This window comes from Rhopalosiphum maidis, chromosome 3 (genome assembly GCF_003676215.2).
Source record: "Rhopalosiphum maidis isolate BTI-1 chromosome 3, ASM367621v3, whole genome shotgun sequence".
Classification (NCBI taxonomy): domain Eukaryota; kingdom Metazoa; phylum Arthropoda; class Insecta; order Hemiptera; family Aphididae; genus Rhopalosiphum; species Rhopalosiphum maidis.
The window spans coordinates 20,025,286-20,044,018 of record NC_040879.1 but is presented as its reverse complement, the minus strand read 5'-3'; the positions used below and the strand labels follow the sequence as shown (position 1 = coordinate 20,044,018).

Sequence of the window (18,733 nt, the reverse complement as noted above, 5' to 3'; positions counted from 1 at the left end):
TCACTAAATTCTTAGTCTTAACCTAATTTGATTATTTGTAATACCAAGAATATACTACATTTTTAACTTAAAAATAAAGGACATTTTATAAATATTAATTTAGTAACTATATCTTCACGAACAAATGAACAATCATCAGATGTCAATTTTAAAAATATGAAATCATCACATGGTTAATCATAATCATAAATTTTAATATTTTATAACTTTAAAAGTACCTAATGGCTAATACTTCAAAAATATTTTGATACTAATAACTTAAAATATACCTTAGGTAGCTTATTAGTTATTAGGTTTAGGTATTACAATAAAATATGTCAAGTTTATTATATAAATAAGTATAATAACACATAATAAATAATAATACTTTAATTACTTTAATTATAGATAACGATATAATCGTTTGACTATGTGAAATATAATATAAATATAAATGATTGTTATACTACATAATTTATATAAAATTATAAATTATGATACAATTATTTAATAGACCTGAAAGTGAAGTTTCAAGCATTCAAGCTATAGTTAGAATTAATTTTTTTTAAATATATTTTTAAATTTTTGACTATGCAATCTATGTTAATACATTATAGTTACGGAGAACACATCTCAAAGAATAATGATTAATGACTAATGGGTACAGAAATACATAAGCATAGAGCAAAATATTGTAGGTATTTAATTATTTTCAATTGTAACTGTTTTAAGTGTGTCAATGTGTGTAGATATAGTTGCGCATTTAATATTTAACAAATTAAAAATGTGCAAAAATGTTAATGTATTTATATAAAATCACAGCAATTAGACTAGAAAAATATTAATTAAATTTAATAATTATGATTATAAATTTTACTTATGAATTATGACTACATCTATATAGTTAAATTATGATTTTTATAAAATTTTATTTTAAGATAATTTAATAATAAAGTATATTTAATTGGTCATTTTTGTCAATATTTTAAGTTACATACAAAAGATACGATGATGGTGATTAATTTATCTGAATAGTAAATAAAGGGGTAAATAATTAACCGAAATTGAGCCAACTAAAAATTACAAAAGTTAATACACTGAATGAAAATGTTTTTTTTTATTATTGTTAGAATAGTAGAGCTATCTATAGTTAAAATATTTTTATCAAAACATATTTTTATGGTTGGCATTTTAAATTTAAACGTACATCAATATTATGTTGGTATATTTATATAATTATATCACAATGTTTACTCCTATTTTTTTCCATATTCATTGTAGTACACTAGTATATAATGTAATGTATCAAAAAATATTACTTTATAATGTTAATCTAGGTAATTAAAATTTAATTACATGAATATATTATACTCTACTTAATTCACAAATTAAAAAAAATTAAATTAAATAAATACATTACAGTACTTAATAAATTATAAAATATAGAAACCTTTCAGTAAATGCATTCAGTTTAACAGTAATTGCACAATAAACCTCATGTGAGATAAAAAATAATTTTAATTAATTTGCACGAAAGTTTGAATGATTTCTAAAATTATTGAACGAATTCCATTTAGAACATATTTTAGATAATTATTAGAGTTGTTGATTATTTAATTAGTACTGACATCTGATCCAACTAGAATTACTTAATAATACATTATACTATTATAAAAGTAAAATATTATAATTATCAAAAATTATTTATTAGATTAAATTCTTTGGCAAATTTGTTTGGTGACTTGGTGTAATGTAGCAAATACAAATAGAATTGAATATTTGTATTTTAGGAACATTGAAAATGTTGGCATCTCATAATTGTCAAATTATTATAATAGTAATAAAGTTTTACTAAGTATATTATATTATGAACCTACATAATGAAAATTTAGTTTTAGTTTTACTCATAATATATTACCAACTGTATTCATTAAACATTTTTAGAAAAGAAAGGTTATTTTAATATGCCTGCAAAATGAAGATTTTATATATACATAATATAGACTAGACAGTAGAGACTACACACTACACTGTTTGTCTAAATTAATAAATAAACCTGTGTAAATATATAGACAGTATGATAATATAGTTATGGTGACTAGCAGACTAGATATGAAAATCTAAAACTAAATTTTAAATTTTAGTTTCACCATTTTAAAAATATTACATGTTATACTGAAGTAAACAATAGTGGTAGACAATAGTTAAACAACAGTTTAGTCATATTAGCCTGTAATATTTAAAATTGACAAAAAAGGACAATTTTGTGTACTCAACACTATTGTTGTCACAAAAATTAAAATTAGAACAATAAAATAAATAAGCACGTCTAATAGCCAAACTATAATAAGCTGAATGGAAGAAAAAATGTAAAATTATTTGTATGGTTTTTTGGTTTGCGTTAGGCAACAACAGACTGCTCAGAGTAATTATTATTTTCATTATAATATTATTTTGAAATTGGCTCATTTTAATTTTACCAGTCTTATTAATAAAATACGAAAATAGCATTAAATACAATTATTATATTTATTTTTAGATTAAAGTGCGTTTGGGTAAACAGTACACACGTTCTAAATCGTGAACAATAATCGCTCAAAATAGTACGCGTATACTTGGAATATTTAGAATAGATGTCGATATCCAAACAAGGAATAAACAGGCGTGTTAGGGGTCACGTTCGAACGCTAAAATTAAACTATGTATTTCCAATGTACAAAATATACTACATATTCACACGACATGTTTTCAATGCTCTCGTATAGGCACATTTATTTATTATTTCGCATGAGAAAACGGCGTGGCATGACTAACGCTAATGTACATACAATCATAGCTCGTTTGCGATTTTAAAATGCCCATGCGAGAATTCGCTCCGTAGTGCCGTGTGTAACCACTTGATTTAAACTATTGAAATTTGAAAAATACGCTTCGCTTCTTCGTCTAACAAGTACGGAACACTGTAAGTTTACGGCCAGCAGTCGTGTTTAGTTTTGATAAGCTTTAATATTAGAATAAATCGACCTATTCGACCTATATATAATGGTAAGAACTTTATGTGTATCTAGTCATTCATTGGCTTTTTACGATAATTTTGTTTGTTAGTTTTAAGCATTTTTAAATACGCAAAACTCTTTAAAGAATCGAAATATCGTAAAAAAAACCTACATACGAACACAGATACAGTTATTACCATTAAGTCTTATAATAGGTCAATTCACTCTAATAACAAAGTTAACGAAGCTAAGGAGAACTGAGTTAGATACTTTTACAACGAAGAGACAACAAATGCGCGTGTAGCGTGTTCTTAATGCGTACCACCTGGGACTGCTCTAACGCCTATAACACATTACGCATACCTAGTGGTATGGCTCTAATTCACTACCTATTTATAATTTATTATCAATGCTAACGACAAAAAAAATAATTTAATGATTATAATGCCAGTTTTATCAAAATATGTTAAAATTATTATATCTAAAAAAATTATTACTAATCATTTAAAGCAAATTTAAGGATAAATGCAAGGACATATTTGAGTTGAGACCATGGAGGGGGAGGGGGCGAAATACATTTTTCTTGTATACAAACAAATCAAACGGAAAATTTTTTAAATAAATTATTAATTAATGTATTTTTAGAAAAAAAATACGATTGATGAGCGGGCGAATGCCCCCTTCGTCCCCTCTCAAATACGTCCTTGGGAAAAAATAAGAAAAATGTACTTATTATTTCCAAACTTTTGATTCTAATGCTTTAGTATTTTTAATGTCATTAACCGGGTGTATTGCAGACGACAAACAATTATGTTTCGAATCATTAATAATTTCTTCGATATCTTCTTTCCTATAAAATAAACATACAAATCATACAATATATAAAATGTATACATAAATATTTTAATTTTTAGACCCGTAATCGATGGAACTGGTGGAAGTAAATATATATATTATATATACATCAAATGAGTGCTGACAGTGAAGTGACAATGAAAAATTGAGAAAGGAATAAAGATAGCCAGCGTAATTTCTATAGTGCACTACAACTTGCTCGTCTCCTTTTACATTAAATGCGGTTTAAAAACAATATTCGTTTAATATTCGACATTATATACATCAAAATATTTACAACTTAATACCTCATAAAAGTTATAATTTATTTTTTTCAAAAGATGATATTATTTTAAAAACATCATGTATAAAAGTTCAGTTAACACGATCTACTGAATAGTATTTTTTGATATTTCACCCTAATGGATGTCGGATGTGTTACATTTGAATACAATGATAAATATAAATTATTGGCTACGAAAAAACGATTTTGAATGAAAGAGACAGATGGAAAATTATATTATTATTTTCTCGAAGGCACAACATTCAGATATCCGCATTCGTTGTCTTAGTCTTAAAAGCGTGTAACATGGCAATACATTTGAGCTTTGAAATAAGCCGTTGTTTTAATACTATTAGAGTGGACCTATTTTAAAACTTAAAGATGGTAACAATAAATTAAAATATTGTAATAAAACTGAGTACTGACCTACAGACACAGATCATATTCTTACGATATTATGTAAACTACTGAAAATAAATTTGACTTGTTACGCACTTATATAACATAGAGACAACAAATGCCCACGAGTGGCGTCCTCTTAATTCGGTAAAGAAGCGTAATAATTAGCATAAATATTGCAAAAAACTTATAAGTACAACTGTACTTATTGAAATATAGGTACATATTTTATGTATAAAATATAAATACCATATACAATTAGTTTAAATATTTTGAAAAATATATCTAGTATGTATAAAAATTATAAATACGTATCAATGTGAAAAGTTTTAAGTCCTTAAATTTATATTTTTTGAATTACGAAAAAATTACTAAAACTGTTTGAAAAAAAATTGGTATTTTACATTCAAACATTAAATTCCATAAAAAATACATCAAGCACTTTAAAAAAAAGTAGTCAAGTGGGTAACACTTTGCTGTACATTAGGTACCGAATGGATTACTATTATGGGTATGTTAAATAACGTTTGCATGTGTTGACTCCCTCTTAGAAATGTGTAATATAACAATAACTATTTTGCGCGGGATAAAACTATCCATACTGCAGTTATAGTTAAGATTCCAACTTTATATACGATATAGTATATACTATATTATATACTTTTTTTTCACATTATCTGTGAAACATGGTTTTTATTAATTTTGATATCACTTATACAAAAAAAGTTCTAATTGTTTCAAAATCCATTAGTTTTGTGTTTTTCAAACATGAATAACTTTTTTTGTAATTTCGATATCAAAAAAATAAAAGATATTTCACAACCAAAGTTCTCCTTTGTATGTAGTGAAAATTTCGTTTCTTAGTTATGACTTATGATTGTAGTTTTCTCGGTTCTTTTGCATAACAGTTATTGCTTTTTTACATTTTGTAAGACAGAGACAACAAATTTGGTCGTAGCGTCTACTTTAAGATAGTAAAATACGTTATTAATTATTATAAAAATTAAAAATTACCCTGCATGCATGAGAAATAAATTAAATAATTTATGTGGCAGGCAATTTTTTGTAGTTTCCTGAGTTGTATACATTACAGTATCATAGTTGTATTTCAATAAAAAGCTTTCCAATAGTTGAAGTATTTCCATTGCTTTTTTATTTGACAATGAAGATTTAGAAACCTATAAAATATATAAATGAATATTATGAATTTATATTTTATAAAGATACAAGAAATTCCAATATAAAATATATATGACCTATCAACAAGACAACAACAATTATGAACTTGTGCCGTTTTTCAATTAAAATAATTTTAAAAATCAAAAGCAAATACATTATAATCAATTAATTCAATTACAGGATATTAAAATGTTGTTATAAAATTCCAATAAATTAAAATGTTTTAAAAATGTTGATAAGCATTAATTACATGTAGGTCATCTATAAATTATACAAATAATATAAAAAAAACTAAAATCTTTTTTTAATTGTGTGTAATAAATAATGAGTAATGACAATACAAACTAAAATATTCAATTTGTTTAATTTAATTTAAAACTTAACTATTTATAACAATATAATATTTAATTTATAAATAGGTACCTGAATTTTTATAAATAATTATATTGGTAATTAGTTCTTAATATAAGTACTAATAATTATCATAAAATATTTATCAATCAACAATTATCTTTATTTAAAAGAACCAATAATGTTTAGTTTAAAATACATTAAAATATTAAAAAAAAAAAAACATAATTTCATTTATTATACTAATTAACTAACCTCAATTTTTAAAGGAACACTGAGATTTTTTGAAGCTTTTATTAAAAACATCAAAACAAGATTACTTGATGGATTGTCATAATTTTTCTCCAAAGCACATTTTTTTAATAAAGCAGAGATGTAAGTCAAGTATAGAGCAAAGGTTTGCCGAGCCTGTAGATTACTGAAATATAAGCAAAGAAAGGTAGACATGGTAATATTTAATAGCTAATAACTAATATAAAATATACTATGTTAACATGTACACATGGACACATGGGTTAATAAATTTGACATTATCAGAGAAAAATATTCAAAAAAGGACATTTAACCAGTGTTAATTAATTTTTAACTTTTAAGCATAATAATATAACTGTAATAATATCAGTTCATTTATATTTATAATATTTATTTATCAATTTAGTTATTTATAGATATATTAAATTATGTATTTATATTTAATTTCAAAATAATTAACTCAATTTTTTTAATTTAAAATGTCAGCATAAAGCTATAGAATATGTTTTTTTTAATGTTTATGAAAATAATACACTGAAATAAAAATATACCTAATGGGCTACACTTGCTACAGTGAGTATAATTTCTACATCACTATTTTTTTCTTAAACCTCAAAAATAAATATATTTTTTATGAACAGGGACAAAGGGACAATGCCATTTTGAGGAGTTAACTTAATACATGTTAGCATGGACTTGTTTTAAAAAGTTTGATAAAATGTGCTTTTAAACAATCTATAATATTTGCTGAGTATCAAATATGAGTTTGAAATGTTAAAATAATCACCTGTTAACATTTAGTATAAATATTCAAGTATGTCCAATGAAAATAATTAATTTTTGTCTTTTGACCATTATAATAATGATCAATAAGTCATAATTGATCATTTCTATTGGAACTAAATGAATAATTAATGTATCCAATAAAATTAAAATATTATTGCATAAAGTGATTTGTATTTAATTTAAAACATTCTGTGCAGATATTTTGTTACCATTTGAAATTAAAAGTAAGAACTTTTTTTTAAAATATAAAAATATATTAATTTATACATTTTAAACAAAATTTTAACAGAAAGTAGTACTAAAATATAGACTAAAAATGTATCTATTGTATCGCAAAATGATCACTCTTTATTTACATAATTACGTATATATAATATATAATTAAATATGGTTAATAAGTAGCGTATAATAATAATAATTAATAGCTAATTCATAAGTATAACATGTACATATTTAAACATATCTATTTAATTTAATAATTTATACAACAATATTTTATTTAAATATTTACCTGAATACATATCCATCGTTTAAATATTTTAAAATTGCTTTTTTTAACTTCGACATATCAGTTGTTTGGTCTGCATCTTTATTGTCTAAAATATTAATATTATTATAATACATTTTTTTATTCTCTTATAAATGGTATATAAAATATAATTAATTGTATAATTGTATTAACCATTAAAGTTATGTTTGAAATCTTTTAAAGATCTTTCATAGCGATCTTGTCTGTTAATATCCATATAAAACGAGGAATTTTCGTTGAATAAATGATCATTTAAAAAATAATTATAATTCCTTATTAGTTTTATATAAAATGGCGGTATAGTAGATCCCCTAGGAATGCCATTAATATTATCTGCAAATAAAACATCATATCAATTGCTATAACATTTATTTTAAATTAAAATAACATTTGTACCTAAGTAAGAAGAATATTTTTTCCATGATAGGTTTGTAGGGAAAATCCGTATGAACCCTCTACTCCTTTGATTTTGATCCATTGTGTTTTTCAATAACCGTTTTTCATCACTACTGAGATTATTAATATTTATATTAGCATTTGTTTTCCTTGGAATATCAGATTTTGGTCTTCGAACATTTCTACAACAATAATCAATACATTACCATAATAAAAAACAAATGTCTATAGTTAAAAATTAAAATTACTTGTGAAAATTGAAGACAGTAGGGTCAACGATTGGGATACCAATTAAAGTAAATAAATCACATAGCATTGAACTCTTGATACGAGAATCAAGTGCCGAATCTATCCCTAATGAAGGAGATAAGTTAACTTCAAGCAGCCATGGTTTTAACTTGTCGTCCACCAAAATATCAAACCCGTATAGTTCTACAAATATAAAAATAGTTAAAAATAGGTACACTCGTACATTTACATAAATTCATTAAAAAACAATTTACATTGGTTCCTATCCTAATATTTTTTATAACACGAAAACAACTATTTTTTTTCGAATTTAGGAAACAGAAAATATTTAAAATTACATTAAATGCTAAAATGTAGCTATCAAATTAACGCTAAAAGGTTACTTGGCACTTAATATGTGTTTGGAATTGATAATTTTATTTTTAATCTTTCTCCCTTATATTTTAGAATCATTACTAATACAAAATATCAAAAAATTAATTACCAAAACAATTTTGACTGTGAGGTACAAAGCAATTGATTGCTGGTAACATCTGTGCAGTAGCGCTCATTATTGTTTTAACTACAATGTCTTCGATTTCAGCCATCAAAGTTTCAGTATTTATAAGATATTCTTCTCTAAGATGGTTCAAAAGAGCACTCATTGACCACTTATGGCCTACATTTTCTCGTTCGGGATCCGAATTCCTAAATCATAATAGTTAGTAATTGTATAATTAATTAATTATATATTATAATGCAATTCTTGAAATTCTTCTAAAGGTAAATTACTTATCTTCTCAAAAAGTATTAGTTTAGATTTTGGGTGAAAATTTCTTCATATTATGTAATATATATTTTTAAAATTCGATGTAAGTACAGTAAAGAAAATTAAAAGTGTATGCACTATTGTGAAACATAAACATTAAATAATGGAATACAATATAATATATAGGTATATATAGCAAATAATATATCTTTTATTATGTGGGTATTTATTTTTTAACGTTTTGGTTAAATCAAAAAAAATAATATTTTGTGTATGTCGCACACTCTCACTGAACATTTAGTATTTACTTGTATTCACTATTTTACATTCAATGTAGATTGTAGTTGTGTTTGTGTGTGAAGCACTACATAAGCGTCCGCCAATTTTGAACACAGCCATAGGTAATCGGTTAAACTTATTGAACATTTTTAAAGTTAATATAAAAATGCGCAGATATGAGATTGAGTTAAATATTAGGCTGTGAAAAATGCAACCCTCCCCCCAGATAACACCAACAAGACCTAGACCCATTTTATTTTTTTATCATAGTATATTCTAAGATAAATGATTCAAGATATTATTGTGTTAGTAATCGGAAAAAAATTACAAAAAGTTAAAGTAAAAGTTAATGTTGAAAATTAAAACAATCGTGTCGATCTACTATAATATATTAATAAAACAGGAATCTCTATTATTTTTTCGACTTAACAATTATAATGTATTTGTAATTAATTTTTTCCAACAATATATTATAATTTTACTATACATACCTATAAAGTAATTATTTTATATTGTTGATTATACTATGACACTATGTTAAATAATTATATATGTTTATATTGGTTAATTATTACATACGTAAGTATATGTTATAACTTTATAAGTTTAAAATTTATAAAATTATATTATATTTGCTACTAATCATGTACACATTTGTGCAATAACTACAATAATGTGTTTAATTTAGTAAATCAAATTAAAAAAATTGAAATAATTTCATTTTTGTATATACCATAACCATATTATACATAAATACTTATATAATATATATATAGTATATAATCTCCAAACATATATTAGCATATTTAATTTTTTTAATCGTGTAGCCATAGCTATTTTATTACTATAAAATATTAATGATCTTTACGAATAATTTTTTATTATGCTCATTAATTTTAACACAAGTTGCTATGTATAACTTACAATTTATACCCAGTTACCTGTATGGCCGTATCTTTCTATGCAGATAGAGTGATTTAAATTAACCTTTTATTTAATTAACTTTCCAAGTAAGTATAGATTTTCATTTTATTATTTATTTTTTTGTTTAACAAGGTGTAAAGGTGTTATAATGTATAATAGATTATTTATATTTCGTATTCACAGTGTAGACACTGATGATGCAAAAATTTAAATAGTATTAATAATTATTGGAATATTTTTTTGTATACATAGAGATTATTTTTTATCAACATAAAAATTAATTGATTGATTTACACAATTCACAGACAGTAATCGATGACAAAGAGTAGGCATCAAAAGAAATGCTTTGTTTAGTAATCTATATATACATAGATATATCATATATTCAAATTCGTCTTAATCATCTTTGTATAAGTATATGTCTATGATTAGACATTTAGATGAGTAATAAATTCTGTGTCCGAATAATTTCTAAGTGCGTATGTATTTATATCATGTCATTTATAAAAAAATATTTGTATCTAATAGAAATGTTTAGAATAATTCGACAATTTAAATATTAAATTAATTGATATATTATAACGACATAGCGTAGTACGTATTCTGTAATTTAAGATATTATTTACAAAATATTTGTCTAAAAAATGTTTTTCGTTACAGCTAATGAAGGTACAATAATAATTAATAGGACCAGGATTTATATGTTATATAAAATAGAAAAATATGTATTTTAATTTTTATAAATAAGTATACAATAAAAGTACAATTTAGACTATACATTATACCTAGTACATACAAATATACAATGATGATTTTCCAATATTTTTCAAACTATTAGAAAGCAAAAACACCTTAATATAATGTTAAAAAAAAAAAATTAAATTAAGTTACTTTAGTTTAAGATCAACAATTTTTTATTAAAAACCCTTACTCTTATTTTTTAGTAAATCTACTTAATACTTACTGACATTTTTACACATTTCACGTCAATGATCAAGTCTCTGGTTTTATGACATTTAAATTTGGATTAGGAGCATTGAGCATGATATGATTAATATGACGTGTTATATGATTAATTTGACGTGTTATCTAACATTTTATACTACTTTTATTGAAATATTCCATGCATTTTTTGTGTTTGTATTTATATTTTTAAATATACAACACTATGCATTATACCCAAGGCTAGGCAAGTTAATGATTTATAATAAAAATATTTTTTGACATGAAAACGACTGAAATAGTGAATGCAAAAAAAAATAAATTAACTTAACTTATTTCTTAAAATGAAAAATAAATTCATTAATTTCGCTTTAATTAAAAAATAAATTTAGTAAGCTAATAGTCAAATTAATGAAAATCCAAACGTAACTAGTTATGTTAATAGGTTAAATTTAACTTAACTTTTAACTTATTAACTCGTTAATGCCCAGGCTTGATTATACCTACATAAATTAATAATATGTAAAAAAAGGCGAGTAGGTAAGTGGGTACTGTTCTGCTGTAATGAATAAATTAAATATGAATTCAGTGGTATAAAATCACTGTATAGAAAAACGGTGCTGAGTGAAAATTGTTTGTAGATTGTCACTTTTTACTTGTTAGTCTATATTACTCAATATATAATTTTAATTGAATTGTAATTACTGCATAAGTAATACAAGTAGGTTGAATCAATTTTTGGCCAAAATATAGCATTTAAAAACGTCATTGTGTATAAAATATAATAATATAATTAAAAAATGTCAAGTACTCACAAAAACATTTTTTTTAATTACAATAAAATAACTAAAAATGTTATTATTTGTTTAGAAATCTACTTTCACCAAAATTTAAACTTAAAATATCTGTAATAAAATACTATATTTTTAGATTATTTAGATTTTTTGGTTACACTAAATGAACATTATGAACTATTAATGAAAAATCTTTTTTTAAATTCTCAATACTTACGTAGTTATAAAAATTGAAAATTATATTAATTTTTGATTATAAAATAATTTGCAAATGTTTGAGAATTTAATGCAATTTGTTAAAATTTGAACTTTAAACGCTTATAAAAACTATAACGAATCTTATATACAATTTTCAAAAGCTTTCATCAAAAAGTAAAGGTTCAAAGTTTTTTGACTCAGGAAACATTTTTCAATCGATATATTATAATATATTTATAGAAAAAAAAATTCAAATTTCATATAAGATTTATAAGTACTAAATAGTTTAAAAACAGTCAACATATTTCGTGTGGAAGTTCTCTCCTCGGTGAACCGGTCTGCGACGAATGATGACTATTCATATTAGTTTATATCTATAAATATATTATTTATATTTACCGACCGTTGAAACTTTATTAACGGTCGCGACGAAGTATCCTGGTTCAGATATTTACATAAAGATGTTATTGAATTTCGAGTTACGTAATAAGTTAACATAATATGGTAGGTATAAATTATATTGTTATAATAATAATTAAATACTAATAATATAATAAATGCAATATTTTCGGCAAAAAATATACCAACCTACTATAATACTAAAAGTAAAATAAATGACTAATATATCGTATTCAATGATATATTATGGAATTCAAATCTAACACACTCATAATAGTGACCCACTTGAAACATAATAATATGTAAACGTATAAACTTACCTACCTTTTTTTTATTGGATGCGTGTTTTCAAAAAGATGTTTTTTTTATTAATTACTATATAAATACCTCAATAAAAATTGCAAAAATGACTGAATTAATCAGTTTACAGAATGCTGTATAATTAATTTAATATTTTTTTTTGTGCTCATATTATTTTTCAATTCCTTACATAGTAATTATGCAATTACGTGAATAAAATATTCATCAGAACAATATTTGCGCGGAGTCTGGTCGTTGAATACTAAATTAATATATTATGTAAATCTTAATTTGTTAGTTTCAACAACAGTACTATACAATTATAAATATAAATATTTTTATAATAATTGATAAAATATTTTATTTTAAAATGACAAATTTGGCATAAATGTCAATTATAGACTGATTTTATTTGAAATAATTTTTTTTCTCCAAACTCATTAAATTTTCACTACCTAATTCGTTTACAATTATTACAAATTAAACACAGATGTGAAATTTATACCAACGTGTCTTATTCCAATACGTTGTTTTGTACGGTGTGAATATGGTGGGTGCACGGGATATGTGTCACGCGTTGTAACGATTATAATAAGATAATAATAAATATGTCTATAGGACTTATTGATAACTATTTTTAATTTACTTGTTTGTTGTTCGTCGTCTGCCAACGTTTTCTAAACTATTATTAAATTTGCCATTTATTGTCATTATATTTAACATTCTGGTAATATTTTTAATATAATATGGTACATACTCGTACCCAAATAATAATTATTTTTTTTTATGGACACAAATTAGAGCTTACTAAAAAAAACAAAGTCCCTTTTCTATTTAATTGTGTTGGATGACATTTCTCATTTTTTTTTTTTAAATTTGTTTACTCGTCTAGCATTTAGTTTATTTACGCTTCACCATTGGTAGCTTAGATTGTACTAAATATTTAGTATTTATTTTATATTTAGTATTTAGTATTAATATTTAGTTTTTAGTCTGGGTTTCCTTCTACGATTTTTATTTTATATTTACCCATATTTTTTATTTTCATTATAGGTTATCATTATTATTCTTAAAATATTTATAATTGTATATTATTTTGTACTTTATATTATAATTCATTATTAATATCATTGATTATAAGCAGTAGCGGCGCCAGATATTTTTTATTGGGGGGCGATACTGGGCTAATTTTTTTTCTTGTGTGGCATTTATGTGTGGATACTTGATTACCCCCCCCCCATTAATTAGTTTATACCATATTTTCAGGAAAGTATTGCTAAAAATATGTTGGGTATTAATATGTTATATTTTTAAAATTCTATTTAAATAATTAACAAATAACTGCCATATTATTATCACAAAAGTACTACAGTAAAACTTCAAATTTCCTTCGTTTTCTTTTATTTGTATGTATCAATACACAACTTTTTATTTTTTAATAAATGACATTTTAAGAAATGTTAAGTTAGAATTAACTTTATTGAGTATTTTTATTTCTAAATGTGTAAAAAATGCATATTTAATTTGAATATAAGAATATAACAGTCAAACTTAAAACTCTTTAAAGTAATTAATACTATTTTATATATTAATAATGATTTACAATTCATTTATTTACATACATTTTTTTAACCGGCGCATTCGAATTGCATCCCTAAATAATATTTTGTCCGAGTTGCGTCCGCGGTTTTATCACGACACATCCGAGTTGCGTCCGCGCGGTTTTCTCACGATATATACTAGTTGCGTCCATGATTTTACAGCAACTGAGAATAATGTTTGGTGACAAACTCGTAGATAATCTCGATTATCGATATCGTATTTGTAAATACCACCTTACAATTTATTGTTGGAAATTAATTTTCTTCATGTCAGCATTAGTCATACTTCGACATTCCATTTGTTGGACAACTCATCATAGTTTTATATATTTTTATTTAACTTTTTAGTGGAAAATCTTGAAATAATTCTTCGGTCATTCATTTTTAAAACCCGAAGAGGTTAATAACTGTTTTTATGAAGACCTAATGGCTATAAAATCTAACAATGAAACAGTTGATAATTTTTTGAATTATTTTGAAAAAAAATTATATTTCCTTGGAAAGTAAATTTCAACCATCAGTATGGGCCGAGTTCTCAAACTCGTTAATGCGTACCACCAACCCATGTGAATCGTTTCACTTAAATTTAAATGGGATGTTTTATTCATCGTATCCTAACATTTTTCAATTTGTTCATTGATAAAGTATTGAAAAATGTTCAAACTGACATTTATATTAAAATTTATTTATTAATTTGTTTATTAATTTAAGAAGAAAACGAATAGAGGATGTGAAAAAGAAGAATTTATTAAAAAGACTATAACTAACTTTTAAAACAAAAATATAACACGTCTTGACTTCGTACACAAATTGGCGAACAAAAATTTATCAACACATAAATTATATATACATAAAAAATTACAATTTTTAACCATACCATTTTATAAAATCAACCTTATACATTTTAGAATAATAAATAATTTATAATATATAATTACAATTTTTAACCACACCATTTATAGAAATGACAGTCCTCAGTCTGTAAAAGTGGGAAGAAAAATTTGTATATTATTAACCAATTAATCAATTATTAACCAGGACGCAACTCGTACATGTCGCGAGAAAATCGCGGGCGCAACTCGGATATCGCGATGTATATTTTTGTATTTTGGGACGCAATTCGTATGCAGTCTTTTTATCATTAAATTAAAGGAGGCAATTGAGGGACAAAATCAAATGTTTGGGGGTATTTTCTCCACTTGACCTCGAGTAACGCTGCATCTGATTATAAATATTAATTTTAAATCAATGGTAGAATATATTATGTTTTTATTAATGCTAAATTGCAAAAATGTTAAGTTTATAAAAATTTTTTCTCATTTATATTTATATACACAAGATAAAAAATAAGTTAAAAAAATAAATAGTTAACAATATTTTTTCATATAAAAATATAATATTAGTTGTAGAAATAAGTGTTTATAATTTATATTATAATTATCAATATTCAACGATTAAGAATATAATAAAACCAATTAACCACTATTTAATCTGATATAGTCTAATATGCATTAAGAAATTTTAATTTTAAACATGCTGTGCTATAAATGTTAACAATTTTATTATTGTTGAACTATTTGAAAATTTAAGTTTCGTATTAGTGCAATGGATCATGTTGACGATTATTTCATATTTAAGGAAAATATGGAGGAAGGGATATGAATACTCTCAAATTAATTATTGTATAATGACAAAGGCAGTTGGGTCGCGAATCAGATCGTGCACTTCGTCTCTAAGTTTTTAAATTCATAAACATATTATATTATTATCTAATTAACTAGTAGTTTGAAGTTAGGTTTTTATAGTAAACAAAAATTCTCAGAAAAATGAAACAAAAAATTTTTGTCGACACATATTATTCAAAAACATTAAAACATTTAAAACGATTAATTAATTGAACTTTCCAGAACTCTTGATAATAAATTATTTCAAAATATATAAAAAAAAATTATTTCCAAAAACGTTAATTATTTTTTGAGAAAATTAGTGTTTACCTTCAAAAGATTCACCTTTAAAAGTATGATAAATAAATATAAATATTAAATTATAATGTACAAGCTACAAATTATAACATAATATTGGATTACACTGATGTTAAAATGTATAATCTTATTATTTTTCAAATCATTTAATTTGACTAATAATTATTTTTATTTACCAAAACACCACGCCGTACCTGACAATGTTCTCTGTCTTACAAGTTCGTAATATGACAAATTTACGTACTGGATTTCTTATACTGCTTAGTGCTTGTAGTAATATAAAGAGAAAATTTACTTAAAGAGAAGTACAATTTGTTGAACAAAATATATACAGTTTGAGCGGTTTTTTTCGTATATTTTTTTTAAAACGAGCTATATGAATTTTGAAAACATTAAGGTACCTACCTACTAATCATAAAATTCATTTAAAATTAAAAAATTAAGACTTCGCACAACATTTGATATTCATTAAGTCGATTTGCTATGTTGCCATTTTAGGCTGTTACATCGAAGCGATTAGGATTTTCAGTTACTACTGCTACTAATTTTATCAAAATAATATAATTTAGAAATTATAATAATAAATACGAGTGGAACACTGAAAAAATAGCTTAATATTTTGCTATTAATAATTGCTTACAAACGCAAAACTATCCTAATCAAAACTATCTATGGCGGGCGAACATCGCATATTTATTAAAAATCATGGAATGCTCGTAAGTTTTAAGCCGGTACTCGACGAATATTCGTTAATCATTGTGCTTTATGAGTAAGTCAAGTCGTATAGGTATACTATGTAGTACGTATTTAATCGTAAAGCATATAGAAATTATTTTTACTTGTTGTGGTTTCCCATCAGTTGTCGGTAAAAGCAACAAGAGTCAAAGAAATTACCATAATCCATACGAGTCGTTTAGTACGAGTATTATAGAAAGGACATTATAATCATAGTCAAAATATACATGAGGTATAGCCATATAGGTGTTGGCCGGAATACACAAGGTGGTGGCATCGATTTTACGCGTTTGACAGAGACAACACAATATGCTGATAAGTAGGTACGACGTACTCAAAACAAAATAAAACAACATTTTAATTAGATAAAATAAAAAAAAATTTTCAAAATAATATATAATACCGTGCATTAATGGAAGAAGTTTACCTACCTAATATAGCTTGGACTGCTTTTGTTGACACTATAGTTGCAGAGATGCATTCGTCGATTATTGATTCGACTTCTATCACATACATATTTAACAGTTGCAAATCTAACTAACCCTTCTTCGTACAAGTATACAACAAGTGGATTGAATGATGTAACTAATACGTACAGACGTAAATCCCACTTATATCCATTCACCAACAGTGGATTGTCAATATACTTGGCAACAACGACATTTTCCTTCAGCGCCGATTGAGTGTCCTTAAATGACTGTAAACAATATCACAATATTATTATTCAGGTGTGTAATAAATGTGTAACTAATAATACAACAACAGCACACGGTTTTTAGAAATTACATAATCAATAATTGTTATTCCTCTTCCGCGAGATAAATCGAAAGGCTTTACAATCCATAAACCTCGATGTCGATACTGGTTCGAAATAAATCTATTGTAATCTTTAGGCATAATGTATGTTTCAGGAACAAAAGAGAACTTTTTAATTCCATTGCGATGGCTCATAGTTTCAATATTTTTGTACAATTTATCTTTACGAGTCAATTCACATGATCTAATAGAAAAATGTATGAATTAAAATTATTATACATTATAATATAGAGACAACAGAGTACATAGTTGAAAAAAACATAAACCCGCATTTTATTGTTTTATAGAATACGCTGTATACGCTGTATTGTTTTTCTTGATTTTATGGACATATCATATTATAATAAATAAATAATATTATTTTTGTTATTTTTAGTTAAAGATACGCACATTGAGTATGCAGTTGTTTTTAAAACGAGCGTTTATAATAACAGTTATTATTTTATTAGCTATACTGCTATGGAACGACCAAACCGCAACGGAACCTTACTCGCCAGTGATAGATATATATAGATGAAATGGTGTGCAATATATTATTCATATTAGTATAATATACTATATTATATGTTGTGAAAGTTAAAAGCAGTGAAGGTTATAAATGTCATGATATAATAATAATATAATATACATAAAAATCAAAATACAACCGTTGAAGTCGTTGGACTGATAGCAGTGATAGCAGTCATAAAAATATGAAAACTGGTATTTTGTAATTACTTTAAAAAACAATTATGATGACTACTATGCATCAATTAAAATAAGATTTTTTAACTTTAAAATAT

At 24.3% G+C, this 18,733-nt stretch overlaps 1 protein-coding gene across 1 annotated transcript in view; it reads right to left on the bottom strand.

Annotated features, from left to right (window-relative positions):
* Positions 1–1,654: 1,654 nt before the first annotated feature.
* LOC113555812 (tubulin polyglutamylase TTLL5) overlaps positions 1,655–18,733 on the bottom strand; it is a 35,301-nt gene continuing 18,222 nt past the window's right edge. Inside the window, exons 3-12 of the mRNA XM_026960360.1 lie at positions 17,922–18,135; positions 17,567–17,832; positions 8,718–8,920; positions 8,233–8,416; positions 7,985–8,166; positions 7,742–7,921; positions 7,571–7,655; positions 6,277–6,439; positions 5,506–5,669; positions 1,655–3,825 (exon numbers count right to left, since the gene is read on the bottom strand). Of these exons, the coding sequence (XP_026816161.1) occupies positions 3,708–3,825; positions 5,506–5,669; positions 6,277–6,439; positions 7,571–7,655; positions 7,742–7,921; positions 7,985–8,166; positions 8,233–8,416; positions 8,718–8,920; positions 17,567–17,832; positions 17,922–18,135 (1,759 nt within the window). The 3' untranslated portion in view covers positions 1,655–3,707. The remainder of the gene's footprint in view (positions 3,826–5,505; positions 5,670–6,276; positions 6,440–7,570; positions 7,656–7,741; positions 7,922–7,984; positions 8,167–8,232; positions 8,417–8,717; positions 8,921–17,566; positions 17,833–17,921; positions 18,136–18,733) is intronic.